The sequence below is a fragment of the Artemia sp. Qi Xiang Cuo genome, chromosome 15 (genome assembly GCF_049724085.1).
Source record: "Artemia sp. Qi Xiang Cuo chromosome 15, ASM4972408v1, whole genome shotgun sequence".
In the NCBI taxonomy this organism is placed as follows: Eukaryota; Metazoa; Arthropoda; class Branchiopoda; order Anostraca; family Artemiidae; genus Artemia; species Artemia sp. Qi Xiang Cuo.
Window position 1 is genome coordinate 3,084,169 of NC_142808.1, and position 25,966 is coordinate 3,110,134.

Genomic DNA, 25,966 nt, shown 5'->3' on the forward strand with positions numbered 1-25,966 from the left:
ATGAAAGAAAGGTTGAGATGGCTAGGGCATGTTGTGTGGATGAAGGATTACAGATTGCCAAAGATTGTCCTTTTCAACAAATCATCTGGGGCAGAACAAAAAGCAGGTCGTCCCCGATTGGGGTGGGAGGATGTCGTAAGAAAAAATTTAAGGGGAATGAGAACTTCCTGGGTGGGTATAAAGAAGGAGGCTTTGAATAAATTGGGATGGAGAAGGAGCGTGCGTAGCTGTGTTCAGGCGGCTTGGTGCTGCAGTGAGTTGGCAGTAGCAGTAGTAGTAGCAGAGAACCGAAATGTAAAGGATTCAAGCTCCTTCAACAGGGTGTGGAATTTCGTATTTTTTTAGAAGAACGATCACGCATGCGCATTTTTTCCCGGGGTGATCGTGGCTACCGCCAACAGAGGAGAAAAAGACGAGGTGGGATATCAAGAGCCTCTCTACAAGAAATGTTTTTTGGGGGGAGGGGTGGCAAGTGCTCCCAGGAGCTTTGTTTATAGCGATTTTAAAGGGTAATCTTTCTCTTTTCCTATTTATACAGAATGTTTTAGTATATTAAAAATATGTAGGTAATGTATTTAAAATTCAGAGAGCCATATTTTAGAGGTTCGTGATCACTTCAGCCACGTAGAAAATCAAAAGTCATAAAAAAAAATTCCACCCGTGTGAACAGTAAAGGCAGGGTTGAACTAAGGCACTTTATCAAGTAAAACAAGAGATGGATTAGAGGAGGATGGAATCAAAACATACTTCCATAGAACAAATATACTACTACTAACAACTCACCGCAGCGCCAAGCCGCCTGAGTCCAACACAGCTACGCACATTCCTCCTCCATCCCAAAATATTGAAACCATCCCTATTAACGCCCTCCCTGGAAGTTCCCATTTCCTTTAAATCTTTCTTTATGAAATTCTCCCACCCCAACCGCAGACCACTTGCTTTCCGTTTAGCCCAAGAAGGTTGGCCGAAAAGTACAATCTTCGACAATCTGTCATCCTTCATCCGCAAAACGTGCCCTAGCCATCTCAACCTTTCTCTCATTATAGCCCTAGAAAGCGAGATTGAACCACACTTCAAACAGCCTACTATTTGAAATACGGTCAGTTAGCCAATCCGTGGGCTATTTATCTGGAAAACATCTAGCAAATCTTCATCCACTGTTCGGAGCGCCCATGCTTCAGAGGCATATTTGACTAATGTCATAACTGTAGATTTCAATATTCTAATCTTGGTTATCAGACTTATCTTCATATTCTTCCAAACTTTTTTTAACTGTGAAAAAACACCCTGAGCCTTGGCTATTCTACGTTTAATATCTTCATTGCCCCCACCGTCTTTACTAATAGCACTATCAAGGTAAGTGAAGCTATTCACCTGATCAATCTTTTCGATACCCAACGTCCCCTTTTCATCTTCACTTATTCCTAGCCTTAGTGACTTAGTCTTCTTAACATTAATTATTAAACCTATACTAGCACCCTGAAATTGCAAAACCTCTAAAAGTTCATTCATTTTGCTCCCACTTTCATTTAGGATGCTTGAATCATCAGCATAATCCAAGTCCATGAAACTGTTTCCTCCTCATTTGATTCTGTGATCTCCCATTGCATTTCCTGTGTTTCTGAAGACTAAGCCCATCAAAATGATCCCTATAAAGAGGGATAGAACAGCCTTAATTAACTCGTGATTTAATAGAACAAATCCAGCGCGAAAACACAAAATCACGTGGATACAGGTTTTTCTTCCAGCTCGCATCCTCGTGAAAATGGGCTCTTATTCTCTTTACCCAGCAATGAACAGTGAGCGTTAGCTTCTTTTGAAACACTGGCAGGATTCAAATTAAAGTTAAAACCAAAAGTAAAGCTCACACTTGGATACACAGATATGTATTTATACTGCAGTTTAAGAGATAGAATAATATTAGAAACCCAATTTCTAACTTTAAAAATATCGCGGTCGGTAGGATTCGAACCTACGCTCCCAGAGGGAATCTGATTTCTAGTCAGACGCCTTAACCACTCGGCCACGACCGCTTATTTAAAACAAATATAAAAGTAACTGATGATATAATATAGCACTTAGATGTACGATTCCTTGACGAGTCTATAGTTGAAAGTTGCACCGAAGGGTAAATAAGCTTATATCATTGTATTCATTAGTGTAAGTTCTATCCATTCACGAAACCATATTTCCGATATAACTATAAAAGTAACTGATGATATAATATAGCACTTAGACGTACGATTCCTTGACGAGTCTATAGTTGAAAGTTGCACCGAAGGGTAAATAAGCTTATATCATTGTATTCATTAGTGTAAGTTCTATCCATTCACGGAACCATATTTCCGATATATAATAAAATAAAATAATTTAAAATAAAAAAAAATAACAAATAATAAAAAAAAAAAAAACCTTGGAGAATAATCTATATTTGTCTAAAAAATAAGATTTTTCGGTACTGGTGCGTTATACCTAACACAGCGTTATAGACTGTCCAAGGAATGCAGACATGGAGACCCGTAAAGCGGATATTTGCTATCTAAATTGATCGCAGAGCGTGGTTTCTCATTGAATTTACAATATTTAAACTGTTGTTTTTAGGGGTTTGGGGGGGGGGGGGATGTACCTAGGTTAGGTTACGTATTTAATATATGCTATTCTTTACCCCCCCCTAATATGCACATATATAGCCCACATTTGTTTCTAAATTATTATATATCAATCGTATTTTATTTTATTTCATTCGCATTAACCAAATTTGATTTCTTTTGTGTGTTAGGTATAATGCACCAGTACAGACTTTTATAATTTTACTTTTCTTTACTTTTCTAATTTAACCCCCCATTTTATGCATCTTTTTCAACCAAAAAAAAATAAAAAACACAAACCCTAATTTAAGTTACCGGAGTGAAAGCAAAATGTTATTGTACGTTAAAAAAAAAAACGAAAAAAACACAGGACTGCAGAAAAACAACCTTCCAGATGCTTTCCAGAAAACAGCCTCCCAACGGTACTTGTCAGTTATCCCGACCACATTCAAATGCTTGATCTGAGTAAAACAGGTTTCTCTGTCTGCATTCGGAGATAATTTGCTTAGTCTCAGTGAGATAAACTACTATACAGGTGTATTCTAATTAAATCTTTAACGCATAGAGTTGGTTAGATTAGGTATTTAACATAATGCGTTCTGGGTGGCCTGTTTTCCATAATTCTCTGTTGTAGTTTCCATAAATTGGTTTCTAAAGCATTATATTTTCATCATATTTTGGTATAGTTCATTAAGATTAACCTAACTTCACTTCTTGAGTGTGGTCGGTATAACTGACAAGTACCCTTCCAACCTTCCACGGTCGTATCCAGGGGGAGGGTTAAACCTGGTAGACACCCGGTTTAACTCCCTTCGAAATAATTTTTTAACAAACTTAAAAATATTTCTTGATTCGTAAATTAGTCTTGAAAATAAAACCCTTAGCCTCCCCCTAAAAAAAACCCTTTTTTTAGCCTCCCCCTGAGGTAAAAAAACTAAGGTAACAAAACCCTTAGCCTCCCCCAAAAAAACCCTTTTTTTAGCCTCTCCCTAAGGTAAAAAAACATAAGGTAACAAAACCCTTAGCCTCCCCCTAAAAAACCCTTTTTTACCCTCCCCCTTAGGTAAAAAAAAACCCTAAGGTAACAAAACCCTTAGCCTCCCCCTAAAAAAAAAACTTTTTTTAGCCTCCCCCTAAGGTCAAAACCCTAAGGTGACAAAACCCTTAGCCTCCCCCTAAAAAAAATTGATACAGCGCTTCAGGGGTGGATCAACAGCCTGAACATGGATGTGTGTGTGTGTGTTTGTTTTTATATATATATATATATACACACAGACACACACACACACACACACACACACACACACAGAGACACACACAAACATACACACAGACACACACAGATAGACACAGAGACACACATACAAACACACACACACACACAGACACACACAAACACACACATATCTATATATCTATATATATATATATATATATATATATATATACATACATACATACATACATACATACATACATACATATATATCTATATATATATATATATATATATATATATATATATATATATATATATATATATATATATATATATATATATATATATATATATATATATATATATATATATATATATATATATATATATATATATATATATATATATATATATATATATATATATATATATATATATATATATATATATATATATATATATATATATATATATATATATATATATATATATATATATATATATATATATATATATATATATATATATATATATATATATATATATATATATATATATATATATATATATATATATATATATATATATATATTCTGTAGCGACTTTTCGCTATCTCAAAATGCTATTAATCCAGTTGAGAGACACATTCAGGAATCGATCTAACCTCAAATAAGGAGAAGGGAGGTGTTATGAGTATCTGCCCCTATCCCCCCTCTCTTCTAGTATATTCACTTTTCATAAAATTAAAAAAGAAATAGTGCTGGTGGAATAACTTTCAGAAATAAATTTACAGCCTAAATAAGGACATGGGACAGTATTTCAACTTCAAATCTCTCCTCTTTCCCAAATAGTAGAATTCAAAAAATCTTAAATAGACATTGATATTTTGCTTTGAATCGGGCTTAAAACCTTCGAACCACCTTCTCAACCTCAAACCTCCCCTCCTTCCTGAATTGTAAAGATTGAAAGATCCTAGAAAAATATAGAAATTATGCTTTGAACCAGGGTCAAAAAGACAAAGCCTTCTTGCCAAGGGCTAGTTATTTCTTGAGGTTGAGACAATTCTTTATAGAAATCATCACACGATCTTATGGTCTTTTTATGGTTGCAACTAAAAGAGCGAACCAGAGTCCATAGTAACCAAACACGCGTTTTGGAAAAAAAAATGTCTAGCGAGGAAAATTTTTGTATGGTACTTGTGTATTATACGCAACTCAAGTCCTTCATAAAAGTAGAACTTAAGTAGAGCCGGTTTTGAAAATTTTATGTATGAAATACATTTAGTTTGCGATCGGAATTGATAGAGAATAGTGTAATACCATAGATTTAAAATGAAAATTTGGGATTCGCCAAATTTGGGATTAAGGTTCGAACATTTGACTTTAAAACCACACTAAGAATTTTGTCAACCCAGAATCCAGCACATCCACCGAACAAGTAGAAAGGATGTGGGGTTCCGCAAAGTGGCAAAATAAACGGCACCGAGGTACATCCCGCCACCACCTGAAATCATATCAGGGGAGTACATGTGGCGTGTGACAGTGAGGTCAGAAGGCAGAAATCTTGTAAACGTGATTCTTAATCACATCAATACGTTCTGGGCGGCCTGCATTCTATAAGTTTCTTCTGTAGTTTCCATAATTTTGTTAATAAAGTATTATATTTTCATCATATTTTGTGATATTTCATTAGGAATGAGCGTTAGAGAAAGAGGTCCTAATTAAATGAAGCCCTGAGTGGTGCGTAATACACAAGTACCTTTTTTATTTCAAGGCCATTCAGGAATGGTAACCCTCCATTATAAGTTTATTTCCATAGTAGAAGTTAAGTGCAAAAACAAACTTTTAAGGATTTTGAAGAAGAGCTGGAAATCCTCCAAAATGGCGGGGTATAGGAATGAACAATGCATCATTGGAATTTCAATGATCGAGAATCTTAAACCAGAAGTTCTGAGCCCCCTATTTTTTTCAGAAAAACGTTTTTTTACATGGGTAGCAGTGATGTGTCTCCTTTTTTTGGCAGCATGAAAAGAAGGGTGGAGTGAAGACAGGGCCTAGGAAACACTTTTCTGGACCGTAGATGCATTGCGGAGCAACACCGCTCTTTTCGTTTAGTGACCAGCAGAAAAGTTTCTTTAAAATTTACGAAATTTCGAATAATTTCCACAAAAAGACCCTTTAATTACCTAACGTCGAAATCTTGTAGAGCATTAAAGCTCTATCTATACCCATTATATCTCAGGGGGTATAATATATCTCAGGGGGTATAAACCCATTATATTCTATGTGAGGAAGGGAGTCCTTAAATTCGTATTATCAGAACAGTAACCAGAACATTTTTATCAAACCTCCACCAAACTTCATCAGAAGCAACCCTTGAAAACCGAATTACATCTTTCAGAACCAGGGGTCGACTCTGCATCTACAGTGGAGGAGAAAAAGAGGGTACCTGAATTTTTTATCATTAAGCAGTTCTACCAAAATGGATGTTGGATCCAAGCCAAAATTGGTGGGAAGAAAGAACTCATAAAAGGTATTAAAACATCTTTTCATTAGCCTAATTGCTAGACAATCATTCAGAAAAAACCTTACCAGGAGCAACAATTTGTTGAGTTCCTCCCTTATAAATACCAGCTATTCACATAACAATATCCTTACAACTTCTTCAATGTTCATTTATCTTTTGTGTAATTTGTCTTTGTAGCATTTCCTCAGGGCTCCCCCTCCCCCCACTAAGAAATATTTTCAAAAAACAATCCTACGCAAATACCTGCCTTAGATAAGAAAATGTCGTAGGGTTGGAGGCATGGTGATATACAGAAGGGGGGTGCCCGGTTCCACCCCCACCCCCTTCCAAACAAAAGATATTTTACGAATATAAAAGGGTAACAAAAAAAAATTTATCTTAAAATAATAGTTGGGCTAAATGTTGAAACTGTCAAGGTTAAGTTCAAGGTCAATCGCTAATTGTGTCTCCTTGGCGTGTGTGTACTAAACACAGTTTATATAATTATCCAGTAAGCTTATCGCAGATCATTTCTGGTCTTCGTCCTTGGTGCGAACAAAAAGCTCCTCCCACTTCTTCGTGCAGTTATGGATCAGTGTGTTTGCGTCAATCAATGAGAAATGGTTAGAAAGTGCATTATTCGAAATTGCAAAAGCAGAAAAAAACTTGGTGAGCCGGCCAAGTGGTTTGCAACTGTCCCATCTCACAGGTATGACTTAATTTATATACAAATTATGACGTGATCTATTATTTACATACAGTGAAATCTAATCATTGGCCTATGTAGGATTTTTTAAAAAAAAAAGGAGGCGGGGAGTTAATGAAATTTGAGAAAATAAGTAATTTTTTTTCTTCTAATAACTGGTGGACTGGGTGTGATGGTATCAGGGGCAGATCCAGGATTTTTTTAGGGGAGGGGGCGCAAAGTAGGTTGATCCGACAAACTTACGTTAGGAGCAAGTTAAATTAATGCAAACTTGCGTTAATTAGGTAAATTACACTACTTTATACTACTTTAGGGGGGTAACCCACGCCCCCCCCCCCTCTGGATCCGCAACTGGATGGTTTATCATTTTTTTTTTCATGTTGTGAAATTTATTTTCTCAGATTGTAGTTCCTGTGATATTTGACAAGTCTAGTTACCTGTTTCGGCGGAGAGCCTAGATAAGACTAATTTTCTTTTCTTCTTTTTTCTTTTTTTTCAAAGATGTTTTTTTTTGCGCACACGTGCATATTACGAAGTAAAATTTAAGAATCGAGAAATCGAGAGACGTACCTATCAATAAAAATAAAATAGCAAGTAATTATTTTAGTTTTAGTAGTTTAAATATTTGATTATCTCTTTTTTTGAACAAAGGGGCAAAATTTTTTAAAACTTGTGTTTGATGTTCAGCAGAGGACAACCGAATAGAGCTGGTTATCAGAGGGGAGAGCAGTAACGGTTTCGACTCTGGCAAAACCCAAACACCGTTTGTACGAGTATGGTAATGTGATATTTTGATAAATGGAATACTATGATTGATTGTATCTCTAATTATTTCTAATTATCGCTAACTTGAGCTGAGTATTATAAAACAAATAACGGTACTAGTGCATTATACGGACACTTCTATATACTGCTAAAGAAGTTAAGTTTGGTTAATGCTAATGAATAAAATAAAATACGATTAATATATAATAGATTATAAACAAATTTGGGCTATATATTTGCACACAAGGGGGGGGGAGTAAAGCATACCATATATTAAATACGTAACCTAACATAACTGAACCAGAGAGAGATACCCGGTTATAATGGTTTATAAACAAAACTATAAGAATTGCATAAATGGTAAATCCCAAATTGTAATTTTAACATTCATATTAGATCACCCGTTTCACTCAATTCCACTCTAACGACTGTTTTAGTACCGGGTATCTGTTCCGGTATCTGTGGCATCTCCCATTTGACATTCCATATAGAGTATATAAAAGTGTCCGTTTAATGCACTAACCAATAAACCAATAAAAACCCAACTAACCAATAAAAAACAAGAAACCAATTCGTGAAACCTACTTACTTCTCTGAAATCATTTTGTTCAATAAAAATCACATTAGAGAAAGGGACCTCACGAGATCCCTTTTCAGGCTCGTTGGGGAAATTGGGCACTTCAATATCCTGGGTTTTTGAGAAGGGGAAATTTTTTATGACCACTTTCAACGGCTCCAGTACAACCATTACCCTGAAAAAACGGCAAAGGCGATTAAGAAACTGGAATATTAACAGAAGTAAAAGCTAAAAATAGCCAAAAAAGCCAAAGAGAAAAAGCTCAAAATGACAAACACACAGGATTATTGACAAAAATAAAAGTAAGGAACATCAAAATCAAGGTTCAAAAAAGTGAAAATGATCAAAAATCAAAATATTGAATAGAAATAAAATGTAAAAACAGCACACAAACGTGAAAAAATGTGAAAAAGAAATAGATCAAAATAGCAAATAAACCGGAATATCAACCAAATTAAAAGGTAAAATAGTGTCTTTGCAACCCGAAAGTGTACTCTTAAAGCCAAAATTATTTTCTTATTTGTCCAAAACTTTAAATTCTTTTTTATGGAAAATATAATAATTATAGTGATATCCAGATTCATATAGATATTTTTAATGGCTTATATTACTTAATAATGTATATACTAGTTTACTACTTTTAGTTTAGTTTTAGTATACTAGTTTACTTTAGTTTAACTCTAGTTTACTTTATTACTATACTTTAGTTTACTTTATTCGTATACTTTAGTTTCTAGTTTACTAGTTTTAGTTTAGTCATTATATACTAAATTATTTTTTTTTATCTATCTAGTCAAGTTAGCGTCATTCATGTTATTTTTTTCTTATGTTTTAATTATTATTTTTATTCCTTTTGTACTTTTATTCTTTTTTTAGTAACATTTGTTTCTATTTTTTTTTGTGACGAGAAGTTTGCTTAGTAATAACACTTTCTATAATAAATTACAAATTTTATAAATAAATAATCAAAGATTCACAGTTCAATACATTTCTTTTTTTATATAATCAAAAGAAATAGTTAGCCCCGAGGTTACCACTCTTTGAGGGAGAAGGCAATGTGACAGGCAGGTTTCAACAAACATGAAAACTGCTCAAATGACATAAACAAAAAACCGGAATGAAGATAAAATTTTTTGATAAAACAAAAATTTTTATGAAGAATAAAATGAAGATAAAATTTTGGCAGACAGAATTTACTTAGTCCTAAAGCTAGAATTATTATTTAATTTGTTCAAACTTTAAACACGCTTTTTTCAAACTATAATAATTTTAGCAGATAATATAAATTACCTACATCAATTTAATAAAATTTAGCACTGTATTTATACGTTTTGTTAGTTCAATCATTATTAAATATGTTAAATTATCTTTTATTATTTATCTAATTCGTTTTATTCATGATATTTTCCCCTTCGCTTTTAATTATTGTTTTTTATTCCTTTTCCGCTTTTTTTAGTTTTGCTCTCTATTTTATAGTGAAAAGTAGTTTACTTATTAATAAGACTTTTTTTTAATAAACTATTATGCTTTATAATTAGTAAATTATAGAACATATGAATAAAAAATCGCAAAGATATAAAATTTAATACAAGTTTCGTTTTCGTTTCCAAGAAGAGCTATAGAATGGACTAAAGAGCATAATAATAATTGTATTGAAAAGCTATTAATTTATATGGTAGCACAAGATTACTACTGAAAAACAAAACGTGGCTAAATGAAACAATACAAAAATACAACAGTATTCAGCTAAATTTAAGGATATTGATAAATGGGAAAAATTTGAAGGGAAATAGGAAATTCTTGGGAGGGTATAAAGACGGGAGTTTCCAATCAAATGGGATGGTGGAGGAGCGTGCGTAGCTGTGTCGGCCTCAGATGGTTTGGTGCTACTGTGAGTTGTTAGTTGCAGTAGTAATCTTTTAAAAGTTGAATGATAAAATTACCAAAGGCGACTATAAAATAGATAGGATAAGATCAGGCCACAGCAATACACAAAATATAACTACAAACAAAGCCCAAAGAACAAAATACAACTTCCAACAAGAAAAACCAATAAGCAACATTTTTAACAAGTTAACATTTTTAACCAACAAACAACAACCATAATAAAATTCAACTCCAAAAAACCTTAACAAACTACAATCTCAAACATAGTTCCCTACGTTTAACCCATATCCGAAGAAACTTATACAATTGTTTAGTAGTATTCACGTTCCTCTCAGACATTCCGCAACTATGTTTCCAGAGAAAGAAAACATCCATATTAGCAAAATTACCAAGGTCTACCATATAGTCCACATTGGTGACGATCAGGTTAAGATAGATAGATGTATGTCATCATTACTTACTAATAATTTATTGTAGCACAAAACCGCCTGTAAACAACTCAGTGGCGAAAGCTATGCCAGTTTTTTGACCATATTTACCTCAATGATCACCTTTCCATGAGGGAGATGGTATTGTGCCTGATTTGTACATGCCTGATTTGTAAACTTTTCTTCTAAAGTACACTTATAAGTTGCTGGAGCAATTGAACAACTGCTGAAATATTAGCCAATATATAAATTGGAACTTTATTCATAAATGATTTGATAGATATTAATTTTAGCCATGTTGGATGGCTTTTTTATTCTTAGATTCACAGCACTTTTTAAGTGTTTGATATGCTGCTAGACTTTTACCTCGATCCGTGACCAGTTTACAAATTTTGGTTGTTTCCTCTTTGAGGGAGTCGACAGAAAAACTTTAAGGCCTAATTTTAAGGGAAGACCCCTAAAAGACACTAACAAGCGAAGCTATTCTTCATGTACTCCGTTCCTGGCGTTTTAACCGTAATATCTGTCCCTTCGTGCCTGCTTTGTTGGTTAGACAACGGGGGGGGGGTCATTACGAGAAAGCTCTACAGAAGGGGGGGGGGAATGCAAAAAGTTATAGAAAACGGTCATCGATGCTACATCGAGGCTTTCTCTAAGATTGTGGAGTCATGTGTAACGACAGAGTTTACCCTATGAGCCAAATTCTGGATCCTCTGAAGTGATTCCAGCAGCGTTTTTGTAGGACCAGTAAACAGCGGACATCCGTATTCGCAGAAGGGTCAGATACAATACATGTAAAGTGGAATAAACGAGTTAGGCGGTAGAAGGCATTTGTAGTGGGGAGTGATCCCCAGCTCCCTTGCTCAGAAGGTTCTCACCCGATTCTAAGACTGAATTCCATTCAATCCATCAGTAAGATTGGACTTCAACTGCTAGTCATTCCACCTCGAATACTTCGCCTAAGTTGGTTAGAAACTGTCTCTCGCTTGCTGCCTTTGAAAGAATTGTAACAACTTTTTTTTTTCTCCGGATAAATTTTTTTTGTCAATCAGATCTTTTTTTTTTCTTTATAGCCCACGTCCGGCTGATTTTGGAATTGTGTGTTGGAATCGCTGGAATTGAAGTTGGAAAAGTGCATTGGTTTGTTTATTGGACAAGGAACTTTGCTGTGGCTTGAACTCCGCCAAAAGATTGTCGTTTGACTCTTATCAGCCTGTCTCAAGCCTGGAAAAAGGAGGAAATTTTGACAGAGGGCTTGCAACTCACTCCCGTAGAAACTTTTATTGCAACTGAAACATTGATAATGAGTCTACCCGGAATGACCCCAAGGATGACGACCTAAGCAATAAAGCATGCCCCCAGAGAAGATTTTTTAACATGAAATAAAAACCACAAATTGGTTTCTGGAATGTACATACCATAACGCAACTATCAAAAACCGAACGAGTCAGTAATGAGATGGGAAAATACAATCTTGACATTCTTGCGGTAGCCGAGGCGAAAAGGCTTGGAAGTGGTAAGAAAACGTAAGACAATCCCCACACGACCATTTATAGCGGCCCAACTACGAGACGAAAAAATGGTGTTGCATTTATCCTCTCAAATCACGCAACAAAATTTCTGACGACGGCCAGATTTATTGATTGCCATGCCAAGATATCTCCGGTCATATGATATGCACCGACCAACGACGCAACCGAGGAGTCAAAAGATGACAACGATTCGTCCGCATCATCGATCGACATGGAAAATCGACATCGATGACATCGCCTCATCGATTTTGCCCTTACAAAAGATTTCCTCATTGGTGGTAGCCTCTTTGCTCATGAAAGTATTCGCAAATACTCCTGGACGTCTCCAAATGGAGCTATAACTAGATAGGTCATTGTCTCGCGAACCACAGATGGAGATCTAGCCTAAAATATATCAGAGCTTTCCGTGGCACAGCTATCAATTCAGGTCATAACTTAATGACAGCAATAATAGAGATCAAGCTCCACGCACCCCGTAGAAAGCCAGTCTTTCAGCCACAATTTGATTCATCAAAGCTGGCTGATGAAACTACGAGGCTCAATTTCGTCACTGCTCAAGAACAAATCTGGCAACCCATCAAAGTGAACTACCATGATGCAGCACATTCTACGCTCTAACTCAGAAAAAGTCCCAAAGACCGATGGTTGTCTGACAGAATGTGGAAACTCATCAACTAACGATGAGTTAAAGAATGCTCTACTGTCCACTCTACACCCCAAGCAGTCTACAAGAGCAAACAATACAAAATCATTGATAAAAAGGCGAAGAAAAGCACTAGACTCGATAAGCGTCAGCACCTGGACCAGAAAGCGTCTGAAGCCGAAGAAGTTGCGAAGAGATCGGGCCCACCCAATCTCAGGTCTGTCTCTTGGAAATCTAATTAGGAAATCTAGTAGCAGACCCAGAAGCTGTCAAAAAAGTATGAGCGCTACACCTCAAAAAAGTTTTAAACCGTTCACCACCGCTTGAAAAACTTAGGATTCCAGGGCAACCACTTTTCTTACTTGATACTAGTTTTGATCCGCCTACAGCCGAAGAAATCATCGAACTCTCCAAGAAATTGAAGAACAATAAATCAGCCAGTGAAGATAGAATCGGATCTGAAGCGAAAACATAATTTTTTTTTTTTTTATACAGCGTGGATTGTACAAAATTCTGTAGGTTGCATTTTTAATAGTAGGTTTGATGCAATTCAGCAGATTTAACGAGTATTGCATAGAAGTAGAAACATTGAGCCTAAGTAAGGCCTACTAATTTACCTCAAAGCAGTTACACAACACATCTTGACCTGAACCGAAAGATTCGTTAGATTTACCGAATGTTACGCAGAATTGGGAACACTGAGCCTAAAGTGGTTTTCACACTAAATACGCAATTTTCTATAGGTGGTTAATTTAGGTTACTTTAAGAGTATCTTTTCATGTTTAAACAAGTTCTTTCACAATCGGCTAGCATAAAAATCCATGAAAGGATCATATTTATCGTCTAAAAATTATCCTAATCACCATAACAACTAACAACTTTTTCGCATGCTGACATGGTCAGCGCAGCGCAGGTGACAATCTCCTGATTCTCTGCCTTCGGCCAGGAGTACAATACGTGGTTGGGGGCAAATCATCCAAGATTTCCCGTATTTTCCCCCATTGATATTTCTCCAGTTACCCATTCAGAGCTGGGTCGTCTTTGGCTGAGCTCACAGAGTTACATCTTTTACTCCCGTTCGAAAGGAAATAACCAGCAAGACCAGAAGTCGAACCACAGTCCTCACGGACAAAGGAGTTCAAGTCTAACCACTTGGCTAGTAACCACTTGGCTAGGATGGCTCGCCATAACAAAACCATCACAAATTTAAAATGTAGATCCAATCTCTGATCAAGTGTAGAAGGTTCTCTAAGAATGTTTTGTTTTTATTTCTTGTTTTCCAACTTGTCATCTGCTCATCCAGAAATTGATTTTACTGCTGCTGTATTGACTTCTCTGTAACGTAGCATGAACTTACGTAGCTTACGTAACATGAACTTACGAACTTACGTAACATAATTCTAAGTAGAGATAGTGTACTCAGCACTCCCTACGGACAAAATTTGCTCCATAAGATCATAAGACATTAAATTATGCTAGTGTGACAGATTCGACAGCTTAGTGTGAACGAACCATAACTAAGGCATACTACTTTACACGTAAAAGAGAAAAGACTAGGTCTAAGTAAGGCATAAAACTTTACCTAGGAGCTGTAACGTTTAACACATCTCGAACCGATGCCTCCAGCATTTCTGGGTCAACTGAAATTTGAGCTCCAGTAAGTCCCATTCGAGCGCAGAAATTGTTAATAGCCTCTGGGGGAAAACCACGCCTTCTTAAGGCTGTTAGCGTGAATAACCTGGGATCATCCCAATCTGGAAAAAAATCAGCTAAAAAACAGCAAAATAAACCCGATCCTTGGATATTGTTATTTGTTTTATTTACACATAGAGAGAAGGAAATCCTCAATTAGTCACAAATCCCAAGATTTCCCCCTTATTTCGCTTAGTTCACCTAATGTTGTGTTTAGTTTTTTTTTATTCTCCGAACGTGAAGTAAGCTCTTGCGCTCTAACCCCCATAACCTTCGACTTAAACAAAAGAAAACTATGAACTCCAAAATTTTATTTATTTTTTATGATAAAGAGTTGAGTTTTTTCTCAAGTGAAATGGTCTATTTTTGTCAAAAAAAAAATAGAAAATAAAGATTCCTGCCTGAATTTTTTTTTTTTTTTCCCCTCAGATATCCCTCAGAACCTTTATACCTAAAACCCTAATATTACATTAAGACGATATTTTATGGGCAGTTAGACCATTACTTTAAATGTTATAATTTTTACTGGCAATACGATAATAAAAAAAACAATTAGAATAGTTTTATTTATACAAGCAATCATAGTTTAGAATAAAATTTTCAACTAAATGGCGCTAGTACTTACAACAAAAACAAGAAAAAAAGAAAAAACACGAGACTATAGCTTATTAAACACTGACATGTAGAAAGGAACAAACAAATTGGCGAAACGGTTTGTTCTTGGAGCAGGCAATTGCAGTCTCATTTTGTTAGCTGACCTTGTGTTTATTTTATTCCTCATAACTGGTCGTAGAATCTCTCTATGTTTTTCACTGCTAAGAAGAAATTAGCTAAATTTGCAAATCAAATCCAAACGCCGTTCGTGAAGGGACAGTAGTTGTAGGACAGATAATGCCGATTCATAGCTTACATATGCAAAAACAAAAAAAAAGCAATTGAAAAACCCTTATTTATTCTGTTGAGAAATGCAAACAAAAAGACTATTTCTCAACAGAATAATTAAGTTTTTCCTCAATTGTTTTTCCAAAGGTTTGAAATCACTGTCGTTTGGTTTCTTAATTATTTTTATATTTTTTTTACTTCGTTTTCTTCCTTTTTTGTGGAACGTCATTTGTTTTTATCATCTTATTGTCAGTTGCTTCTGTGTTGTGATTAAACAAAAGAAGTTTTTCGATTGAAAGCAAGGAGCAATATTAAAACTCACCACTGCATTTGCACTGCATTTGCACTCACCACTGCAAAAACTCAGCATTTCACTAAAATACACCATGAAAAACTTGGTGTTGTGGCAGTTGGCAGCAGCCCGTTACGATATTATCAACAAGAAGTTAGCATGCCTGTTGAAAATACATCCCGACTTCGAACACAAATTTGGTGGAAAATCCAGGGCAAATGCGGGGATCTATAAGGGGCTTACATTAACAATACCAAGGCGGCACCCCACTTTCTGAAATCACGCCCACTAGGTAGCGCGTGCCAAGCGTGGTGGAACTGTGCGGCACATTTGGCATTTGGAGACGTAAACTAGGTAGCGGAAAGTTGCCCGCTCGAATACTACCTCCTCACTCGTACTTCTATTTAACCACCAGGTATCTAGCAAGAGTGAGTACAATAAATAGTAAAAGAGAGGCGAACTTTTGCCTGCTCCAAATATTTTCCAATTCCTTTGCTTATTATATGGAAGAGCTCCCCAACACACATACTGTGTGCTCTATCACAAATAACATGTATGTGCTTCTGACGGGAGTTAAATTTCACAACAGCTGCCATATTGTGCGTTACTCAATAAACAGAATGTTTTCACGTGGACGGATACTCCGTTCATTTCTGAATCGTATCAATTAAAAATGTACTGCTCTGGCCAGAAAATTACATTTAAAAAATTGAAAATTGCATAAAAATTGCATTAAAAAAAATTTCATGTTTATGCAGTACTAAAAATATGCTCCTTGTGAATAGCCTATTAGAAAAACCACGATTTCCAAAAAAAAAGAAGAAAAAACATGGGTAATTACCTGCCACTATGCCCTCGCTAATGAGTTTTCCAATTTTGCGTTTAGACACTACAGTGTAATTTACGTTAAGTCGGCCATATTCCCACTGGACGGGGCAGTATACGTCTACAGCATTACAAAGCCAAAAGTAGGATGATCGCCTATAAGAAGATATTATAATAGAGGCATGGCTAATACCATCAAAGCTATTGCCCCCCCCCGTCCCCTAGGAAAAGCTATAATAACCCCTAAAGCTATTATGACCCCCCCCCCCGTCCCCTAGAAAAAAGCCCTTACGGTAGACAGCGTAGCTACGGAGAATACGTTGTAAATAAACTCTTCAGACGTTACTCTGAAGACAATATATTCTTAAGACGTTAGATGAAAGCCTCGTACGCGTCTTTGTGGCATTTCATGAACAGTTATAGGTGTTTACCCCCCCCCCCAGCGATTACCCCCGCGAAAAATACCCCCTGGAAAATACCCCCCCCCCCCGTGGAAAATAAGGCTTTCTAAATTTAAAAATGTCATTACTTTTGTTTTTCATTTTCCGTAGGGAGAAGAAATTTTGGTAGCCCACTTATGTATTTACGCCACTCGCTCAAGTTTACGCTGTGTAAAACTCAAGAATAAACCGGTTTCTTCGTTAGTTTCTTTCAGCTTAGCACGAGACATAAAAAAGACAAGTGACAGAATAGATGGGAAATATATAATTAAATATATAAATTTGGGCTAGGGGGGGGTAAAGTATTTGGACAGTTTGAAGTCAGAAAAAAATTCTTACTTAATAATATGCAGAATAATTTACCTAACGCATTTTGCGTGCAGACCATCTATACTTAACCCCCCCCCCCCCTAATGTGCAAATATATAATTCAAAATTGTTTCTAAAGTAACGAAGAAACTAACAAAGAAACCGGCGTGTTCTCAATAAAATTCTCGTTTTCCGAGGGGGGGGGGGGTAATAACCAGGGGGGGATAAACACCGGCCACCTTCATGAACACCGATACTGATCCCTAATTTTTAAAGCAAGGTTAATTGCTATCCAAAAAGATCTGATTCGAATTGGTTCTATTCTGCTTTTGACAAAAAAAAAAAAAAAAAAAAAAAAAAAAAAAAAAAAATCCCTGTGGTTAGAAACTCAATCGCTGATGAATTATTTTATGTCCTAAAAATTAATATAATTTACATCTACTCTTAAAAGGAGATTTTTAATTAAAACAATTTCTAATTGAAACACTCTTAATTTAATTGGATTTAAGGCTTAGGAAAGCCAATAAATTCTCAAATTCCAATCACTTATATTTACAATTAATATTAAATGTCTGTGTCATATTCAACTTTTTAATAGTAACTAATCTGTTTTCCTGCTAATAGGGATTATTGCCTAAATTTTCCTTTTTTTCATGGGAGGAGGGGGGTTTCTCAAATAAATAAATATATATATACTTATATATTGTATAAACGAATATTTATATAGATATTTACTGCCATACATTAATGACGAAATTCCCAATGATCTTCCATATTTCTATGACTCTCTGTGATTCTACATAGAAAATCATTGCCTGTTTTAGAAACTGGATGTTTGCTAAACTTACGTCGGACTTATCTAATCTTGGACTTGCCTTGACGTTAGAACTTACCTCGACTGAAACTCTTTTGTGCATAGCGAGTGGGTGATATTCTCTATGGAGTCACACAAACAATGTGTATAGTCGTACGTAGGATAAATGCACCATTTGTCACCAGAAATGACGTGCGGGACGTACTTGATACGGTAGGCAACAGGATCCAATTTACCCTCTTCCAAGACTGTCTTCATTCTTAGCGTTGCTTCCCCTTCGTCAAACAACCCGTTTTTCATATCCTAAAAAGAAGATTTTCTAATCTTTTTAAATACCTACTAAACAAATACTTTTTGAGAGCACAATGCCGTGCATTACAAAACGATAAAACGTAAGAAACAAAAGAAAAACAAGGTAAATCACAAACAGTGAAAAAAAATAATCAAGTAACTCTTTAGGTTTAAGTCATAGGGTGGCAAATCAGCAAATTGAACTGAATTGAGAAATTCTGGCGTGAATATAATTCCTCCTTTTTGTTTACCAGTCACAGGCGGTAAAATAACACATTCCTTCATTCCATTGTAATCCTGATTTTTCTTCTAACAGCAGATTTAATCACAAGTATGAAATAACGATAGAACGTAGGTAAGAGAAGAAAAGCCAAGTAAATCACATTAAGTGAAACAAAAAAATACAAGTTTAGGAAACAATGAAAAAAAACAATGTAAATCACAGCCAGTGAAAAAAGAGACAAACATACAAATATTTCGGATGAGACGTCTTCTCAGCCATCCTCAGTGTATTAAGAGGAATATAAGAATACAAATGAAGTCCAAAGGACAATATAAAAAAAGACCAACTTCAAACAAAACTAAAATAAGAGACACTTCTTGGTATAAGGCTAGTATTGGGGCTATTGAGAAGGAAACATGTTAAGAAAACAATTCTTGCTCTATAATATCCAGAAAAAATGTAGTTAAAAACATTGAAAGCGATTTCACTATGTTTTGAACCCCTCCCCCTAATGTACAAATATATAGCCCAAATTACATATTTCCCATGCATCTTGCCATGCGTCACTCTTGTTTTCACCTGTGTACCCGTAAATTGAATCAACGCTGACAAAATCAAGAAACGCAAAAACACATTGTGAGGTGATTCAATACAGTATATTCATCCCAATTTTCAAAACGGTGTGTCTGTAATGTTCTGGGAATGACTGAGGAACTGAACTAAAACTTTCAGGGAGTGTTTTGGGAGAGCTAGGCAAATTCAAATATTACTTTTAAGGAAAGAGATAAGAATGCAAAACATTTTTGCTGCCTAAATATTGATTCACCCGAGAAAGAACTGATGTTTTTTCTTAAAAGCTCGAAACGTCAAAGCGTAAGCTATTGGGTCAAGGGGAGTCATTTGGGTCAAGGGGAGTCATTTAGGTCAAGGGGATCATTTGGGTCAAGGGGAGTCATTTGGGTCAGGGGGAGTCATTTGGGTCAAGGGGAGTCATTTGGGTCAAGGGGAGCCTTATATACAGAAAAGAACCTGAAAAAAATTATTTCCCCCAAAATATTTTACAAACTAATCATTTCAATTAGCTATGACTCGTAGTTCTTTTCTTCAGCCCAGTTACTTGACCTAACCGCACTTGCGTCAAATGCGTCAAGTCGTTTAGAACACTTGAGAGTGACGGGAAGGTGGTAGCACCACTCTTATTTGTAAACATTGATTAGCCTTGTAACGATTTTTGTTGTTGCCTTTAGAGTCTAGGAGGTAGTAGCCCTACTCCCGTGATTTCTCTTAGTTTTCAGCTTTTTATTGTTAATCATTTCAGTTTCTACTCGTTTTATAATCTATTTATTCATCCATAGTAGGCCTAGCATTTGTTTTTATCTATTAATAGCATAGTCCATACATAAGTAGTGCCCAACTAGCGATTCAGTATTATAAGCCTCCCTCTCCTCAGTTCAAGATGGTCACTTTAGTAATTGCACACGATTATGAATCCTCCCTTACGCATGAAAAATAGCCTAACACCTCTCGCTTTCAATTTTCACCGTATGAAACAGTGGCTCCAGTCTTACTTGTAAGTCATCTATGCTGCCATATAGTATAGTCCCGGAGAGCATTAGAGTCAGAAAACCAGTTTCAGTTTAAAATTAGATTAAAAAGTTTTTTTGGGGTGGGAATTGATTGTTTTTATATTTTTATTTTTTGGTTTTTTTTTTCGGAAGGTTTGAATAGTATTGAAAGGTAAGAAAAGAGTAGGAAGACTGAATGAGTTTGGTTTATGATGAAAGATTGTGTGACGCTGCTCGAGCCACAATAGTGGCTTAATAAAGCATCACACGTTCTTACCATTTTGTACGTTTGGTTGATAATGCTATTTAAAAATGCTGTAAGTGCCAGTTAAGTAGGATACAATTTTTAGTTGAAAATTGAACCCATCTCATCACAAGTATAGTATAGTCAGCATGAATATAGTATACAGTATAGTATATGTAAACAAGCATTGTATATAGTAGAGCATAAATATAGCATAGTATAGTCGTAAAGTCATGGTTAAAAAGTAGCTGCAACCTGATAAAGGACGAACCACGGCTCATAGTAACCAAAAATTAAAAAACAGGTTTTAAAACAAATCGCCATTTCTAGCTGATTCCAGAATGGTAACTATTACCTCGATTAGCCTTAATAGTAAAATCATATTTCGAAAAACAAATTTATGGAAATCTCGAAAAATAGTAAATGGCCTCGAATCGAAATGAAAAACCACATTATAATCGCCATTGCTCAAAACCCTATAAAGAATACTTAAAGCCCCCTGCCTTGGCCAACAAGAAAAATCTCTTTTTTGCATGGGTAGCACTGTTTTTTTCTCTTTTTTTCCATATAAGTAAATTACAGTATGTCATCAATATTAGCGGAAGGAGATAAACCCATCTTACCTCGAACAGCTGTAGGTTTTCTTCAATAGGTCTTTCTCTCCAGGGAGACGGAGGCGGATTGAATCCTTTAATTTCTTCTGATTTCTGATGGCATACAAATGCCAGACCGTTCTTAATCAATACTCTTGCCAGTTCATACAACTTGTCAAAGTTATCGGCGGCGTGAGTAATCTTGTAAGGTTTGTAGCCTACGATAGAAGATTTAGTAAACTTTACGTATATAGTTTACAATAGTTAAATAGTTATGTAATCTACTTCGATGAACATGAAAAACTTAGAGGGGGGGGGGACATTTGCGCTTTAACATGGATTTTATATGAAAAATTCTAGCGCCAATGACAGTGTGGCGTTACTCGAGTAAGGCTAACATTTTGGTTTGATGATAGACCAGATAATATGGGTTGACAAAAATATGAACAATGCCCAATTACCTACACCAAATTATACAATTACCAAACACTTTACTAACTTCTTCACTGATTCATTTAGTCATCAACATAACAATGGCAGCTCTAATGTTCATTGTTCACTTCGAGGATATTTTACAGTTTCGAGGATCTTGGACACTCTCTTTTTCTAAAACTACTTAAATTATTTTTTACTACAGTTATTCTGCAAAAGGTAAATCACCATAACTTTACTTTACTCTTTGTTATATACTTAACTTTTACGGCTAAAGGTAAACGGCCTGAACTTTAAATTTATAATATTTCTTTCCTTTTAAGGTTCGAACTCGTTTCCCTCCCGTGCCCAACGGTATTCACCATATTGGTCATGCTAAAGCGAGCAATATCAACTTTGGCTAACCAGCAGCCCACAGCACAGTCTGTTTATGCAACTTAACTCTTTGGTTAAGTTGCGAGTCTGAAGGTTGAGGAGCCAATATGTTTTATCCCACAAATCCAACATTTTTATGAAAAAGGCATACTTTTAGCGTCTCGGAAATGACCTGTTGGAATAAATTTATAACTTTTATAGTTTGGGATTTAAAAACTTTCATGGGAAAAACGACAAACCGTCTTAAAAATAAATAAATTTTAAAATAAGCTTTTCTTTACTATAGAATAAACAATAGAGGTTATTTCCCTTGACTAAAATACTTTTATTAGTTTTCAGGTTCTACCTCAATGGCGATAAAAAAAAAACATAATAATAATAATAATCCTTTATGTATTAGTGCACGTTAGGACCCACAATAACAATGTATTTCAAATATATGGCACCCTAATCTACATTCTAGCTTCCTCCCCGAACCCCTATTCAATAACAATAAAATCAACACAGCATCTATTAAGCTTGCATCCCTTCGAGTATGAATTTAAAATAAGTAAATAAGTAATACTTCGAGCTTTTCTTTTCTTAAATGAATTAAGACAGATTTCAGATCAGTCGGATAAGAATTTTCTTTTCTTTTCTGCTTGAAATAAAAAGGTTGTTCGGTAGTGGACCCATGGGATTAATCTCTGATTGGTAATACACGAGTCAAAGTTCAAACTCAGCTTCGGCAAACCACTTCAGGACCTGGAAAGTGATTCGATTGATGCGATTAGGCAAAAATTTCGTCCATACTAACCAAGAAAAAGAAGAGAAAAATCAATAGGTAAACAAAAACGCTTAAATTTTTCAAGGTCGAGCAACCATTTTTACGGGTTCAGAAACAATTTTCTAGATTTGACCTTACCATAATCTACCATCTGAATTAGCCATCGATCGCAGAAATCCTTTGGTGCCAGAGAAAAACGAAATTAAGTTTCAAAAATCTTCACCTATTCACTCCTCTAAAAATATTTTACACCGATTTTTATCAGAAGACCAATTTTATCATGCGAAGACAGCCAATTAGCCTCGATTTGTGAATCCGGGTGAAATATCAGATTGAAAGCAAAATTATTCAAAATCTTACGATAGAATGTCTCGAAAGACCCATTTGAGCGCTTATACAAAAATGAATAGAGCACTATTGCCATTTTCCTTTCCATTGTAAACCCTTCAAACACAAGACTTTTCCTTATTTCAATTTGCAGATCAGACAAACTTTTCAAGACTGAGCCATTTTCAATCCGACCGCCAAAGCCTAATCCAACTGCCGACGCGAAATTCGATTCCGGTCAGAATCTAGCTTTATTCAAAAATGGGTTTTGCGCATACCCAAGATCGATGTTCTCTAATCTTAAAAGGAAGGTTGTCATTCCTATCTAGCAATTCAACATCATTCTCGCACATTCAATAGTACAACTACCAAAAAGAAGGCTTTTTGAAATAAATACTTCAAACATAAATTTGTTATAAAAAAAACGAAATTTGAATCTTACCCAAAAAAGAAGTGACGTGAAGACATTTACTATTGAGTGGATACAAAATCTAGTCACCGATATTCGACCCCTGCCCAAACCTAGCATAATACTTATAAGGTCTTTGCACATAGAGAAGGCTTTTTGAAATAAATACTTCAAACATAAACTTGTTATCGAAAAGAAAAATCAAAATTTGAATCTTACCAAAAATAGAAGCAAGCCGAAAACATTTTTGAACGAGTGGATACAAAATTCAAGTTGCGATATTCGGCCCCAGCCCGAATGTAGCCTAATACCAATAAAGACTTAGCACATAGTCTATATCGATATTCTTTCAGGAGGGTTAAAAAGGGAGGGTATCGTCCATACCTAACCATTCAACATCGTTCTTAATTCCTGTAAAGAATTTTTCTTCCTCTTTTTCTGGATTTGTATCATCATACCTCAAGAAACAGACTCCGTTGTGGGCTGCTGCGTAGCCAAAATTGATATTGATCGCTTTAGCATGACCAATATGGAGAATACCGTTAGGCTCAGGAGGGAAACGAGTTCGAACCTTAAAAGGAAAGAAATATTGTAAATATGAGGTCCAGGCCATTTACCTTTTGCCGTAAAAGTTAAGCATATCGTAACTCAGATCTCAACCTTTCAGATATTTAAAAAACAACTTAATTAATTTTTAGAAAGAGAGAGTGGACAATATCCTCAAAATTGGAAGATATATTTATAATATGGAGAATACCGTTGGGCTTGGGAGGGAAACGAGTTCAAACCTTAAAACAGAAAAAAATATTGTAAATCTGAGTCGAGATCATTCACCTCTTGCTGTGAAAAAAAAATACCAAAATTCTGCGAAAAATATATTCTAACTCTGCAAAAACACATATTCAGTTGAATAACCCGATAATAAAAAGGATGATTGGGTGTAAATAGCTGATATGGATCGTTTAGCATAGTCAGTGTAGGAAATATTATTGGGTCAGGGAGCGAAACAAGTTCGAACCTGACATTAACGAAAATGGAATTGCAAATCATTTTTGAGATAATTACTCATTTTTTTTACTTTTATATTTTTATATTAATATATTATAATTATTACTTTTATAAAGCCTCATATTTATAATCAATAAACTCCAAAATCCTCCCATACAATTTTAAGGTAGAAATTGAAAGACAAATAAAAACGCAAAAACGAACCAAACAGACGTAAAAACGTAAACGTACAAACGTAAAGCCTGACAAAACAAATAAAAAAAAAATCTCGAAAACCAACAGTAGGTTGACAACCAGTAGGAAGACCAAAAAAAGAACAAATATAGGAATATTTCGTCTGATTGCAAAAAGGCGCCCTCAGCGTTGAGAGAGAAAGAAAGAATCCAAGGTAAATATTGAATAATTCGCATTTATGACCTACGAATAAAATGAACCACTCGATGCCTTTTTTTATGCTCTTCCCAAACATAATAATCATCTTTTGTGCAAGTTCAATTTTTAGCCCTTTACAGACCCTCAAAGATGATACCTGTTTCTCTTGTTTTAGATACGCCTTATAGCGTCACTCTCTTTTAGCGTCGCTCTTGTTAAAACCGGTTTATCCATAAATTGAATCGACAGTGACAAATTCGAGAATCAATAAACACAGGGGGGATATATAATATGGGTTATATATTTGGGTAAGGTTAGAAAGGTTAGGTTTAAAACTGAATTTGCGCCAAAAACGGTTGTTACATTTGGAAAATGCATAAAAAAGACATCAAGTGGTATGTTCATTAGAAATAAAGATGACAATCTAGTAGTGTCCTTTTTGTATTCCTAAGTTTGTGGCGCCAGTTACTTTTAAGTTAAAAAAAAAGCTTTTTGGAGTCTATTGTTTCTTTTTTAGGTTTTTGCCTTTTCTCCGTTCAGTTTTGTTTTCGTTTTTTTTTCTATCGTCTTCCTAGGGTTAATTTTAGCTTAAAAACTGATCTAACCACTTCTTTTCCGATAAAGAGACGACACGTTTCTCTTTTTTCTTTTTTCTCATACTTACATACCGTCAAAATATCCGTTTGACTGTTCTTCTTTTTCGTTTCCCTGTTTTTTTTTTGTCTTTATCTTGTGTTTGTTCTTGTTTCCAAGATTCTCATATTTGGTTTTGAATAAGAAGACATTGGCGTAACAGGTGTACTGCGTACCTTGTTTGGGTCAAGATGGACCAAACTGTAATTCCAACCCCACACTTAGAAAAGTATTCTAACCTTTTGATGGTAAGTTCTGACAGAAGTAAATGTTTTTCCAGGAAAACCAGCAAGCAATATGTACTGAAGACGCCTTGTTGTGACACAGGTGAATTATTCATTTGTTTGTTCTTCCTCTTTTCCTTCCTATTGGCAGGACTTCCTTCCTGCCTTTTCCTTCCTACCAAGAGGAGTTAAATGCTAACCCTTTAACTCCTATTGGCAGGAGTTAAATGGTTAGCATTAGTCAGTGTAGCATAGTCAGTGTAGGAAATATTATTGGGTCAGGGAGCGAAACAAGTTCGAACCTGACATTAACGAAAATGGAATTGCAAATCATTTGTGAGATAATTACTCATTTTTTTTACTTTTATATTTTTATATTAATATATTAAAATTATTACTT

General features: G+C 35.3%; 1 protein-coding gene and 1 non-coding gene across 2 annotated transcripts in view; both read right to left on the minus strand.

Annotated features, from left to right (window-relative positions):
* LOC148943233 (putative glutamine--tRNA ligase) overlaps positions 1-25,966 on the minus strand; it is an 80,653-nt gene that overhangs the window by 29,144 nt on the left and 25,543 nt on the right. Inside the window, 6 exon segments of the mRNA XM_089101777.1 lie at positions 8,373-8,535; positions 14,433-14,604; positions 16,558-16,697; positions 18,184-18,407; positions 21,051-21,238; positions 23,714-23,900. Coding sequence (XP_088957903.1) covers positions 8,373-8,535; positions 14,433-14,604; positions 16,558-16,697; positions 18,184-18,407; positions 21,051-21,238; positions 23,714-23,900 — 1,074 coding nt within the window.
* On the minus strand, positions 1,952-2,033 carry TRNAS-AGA (transfer RNA serine (anticodon AGA)). Its single transcript has one exon. It is a non-coding gene; the product is annotated as a tRNA-Ser (tRNA).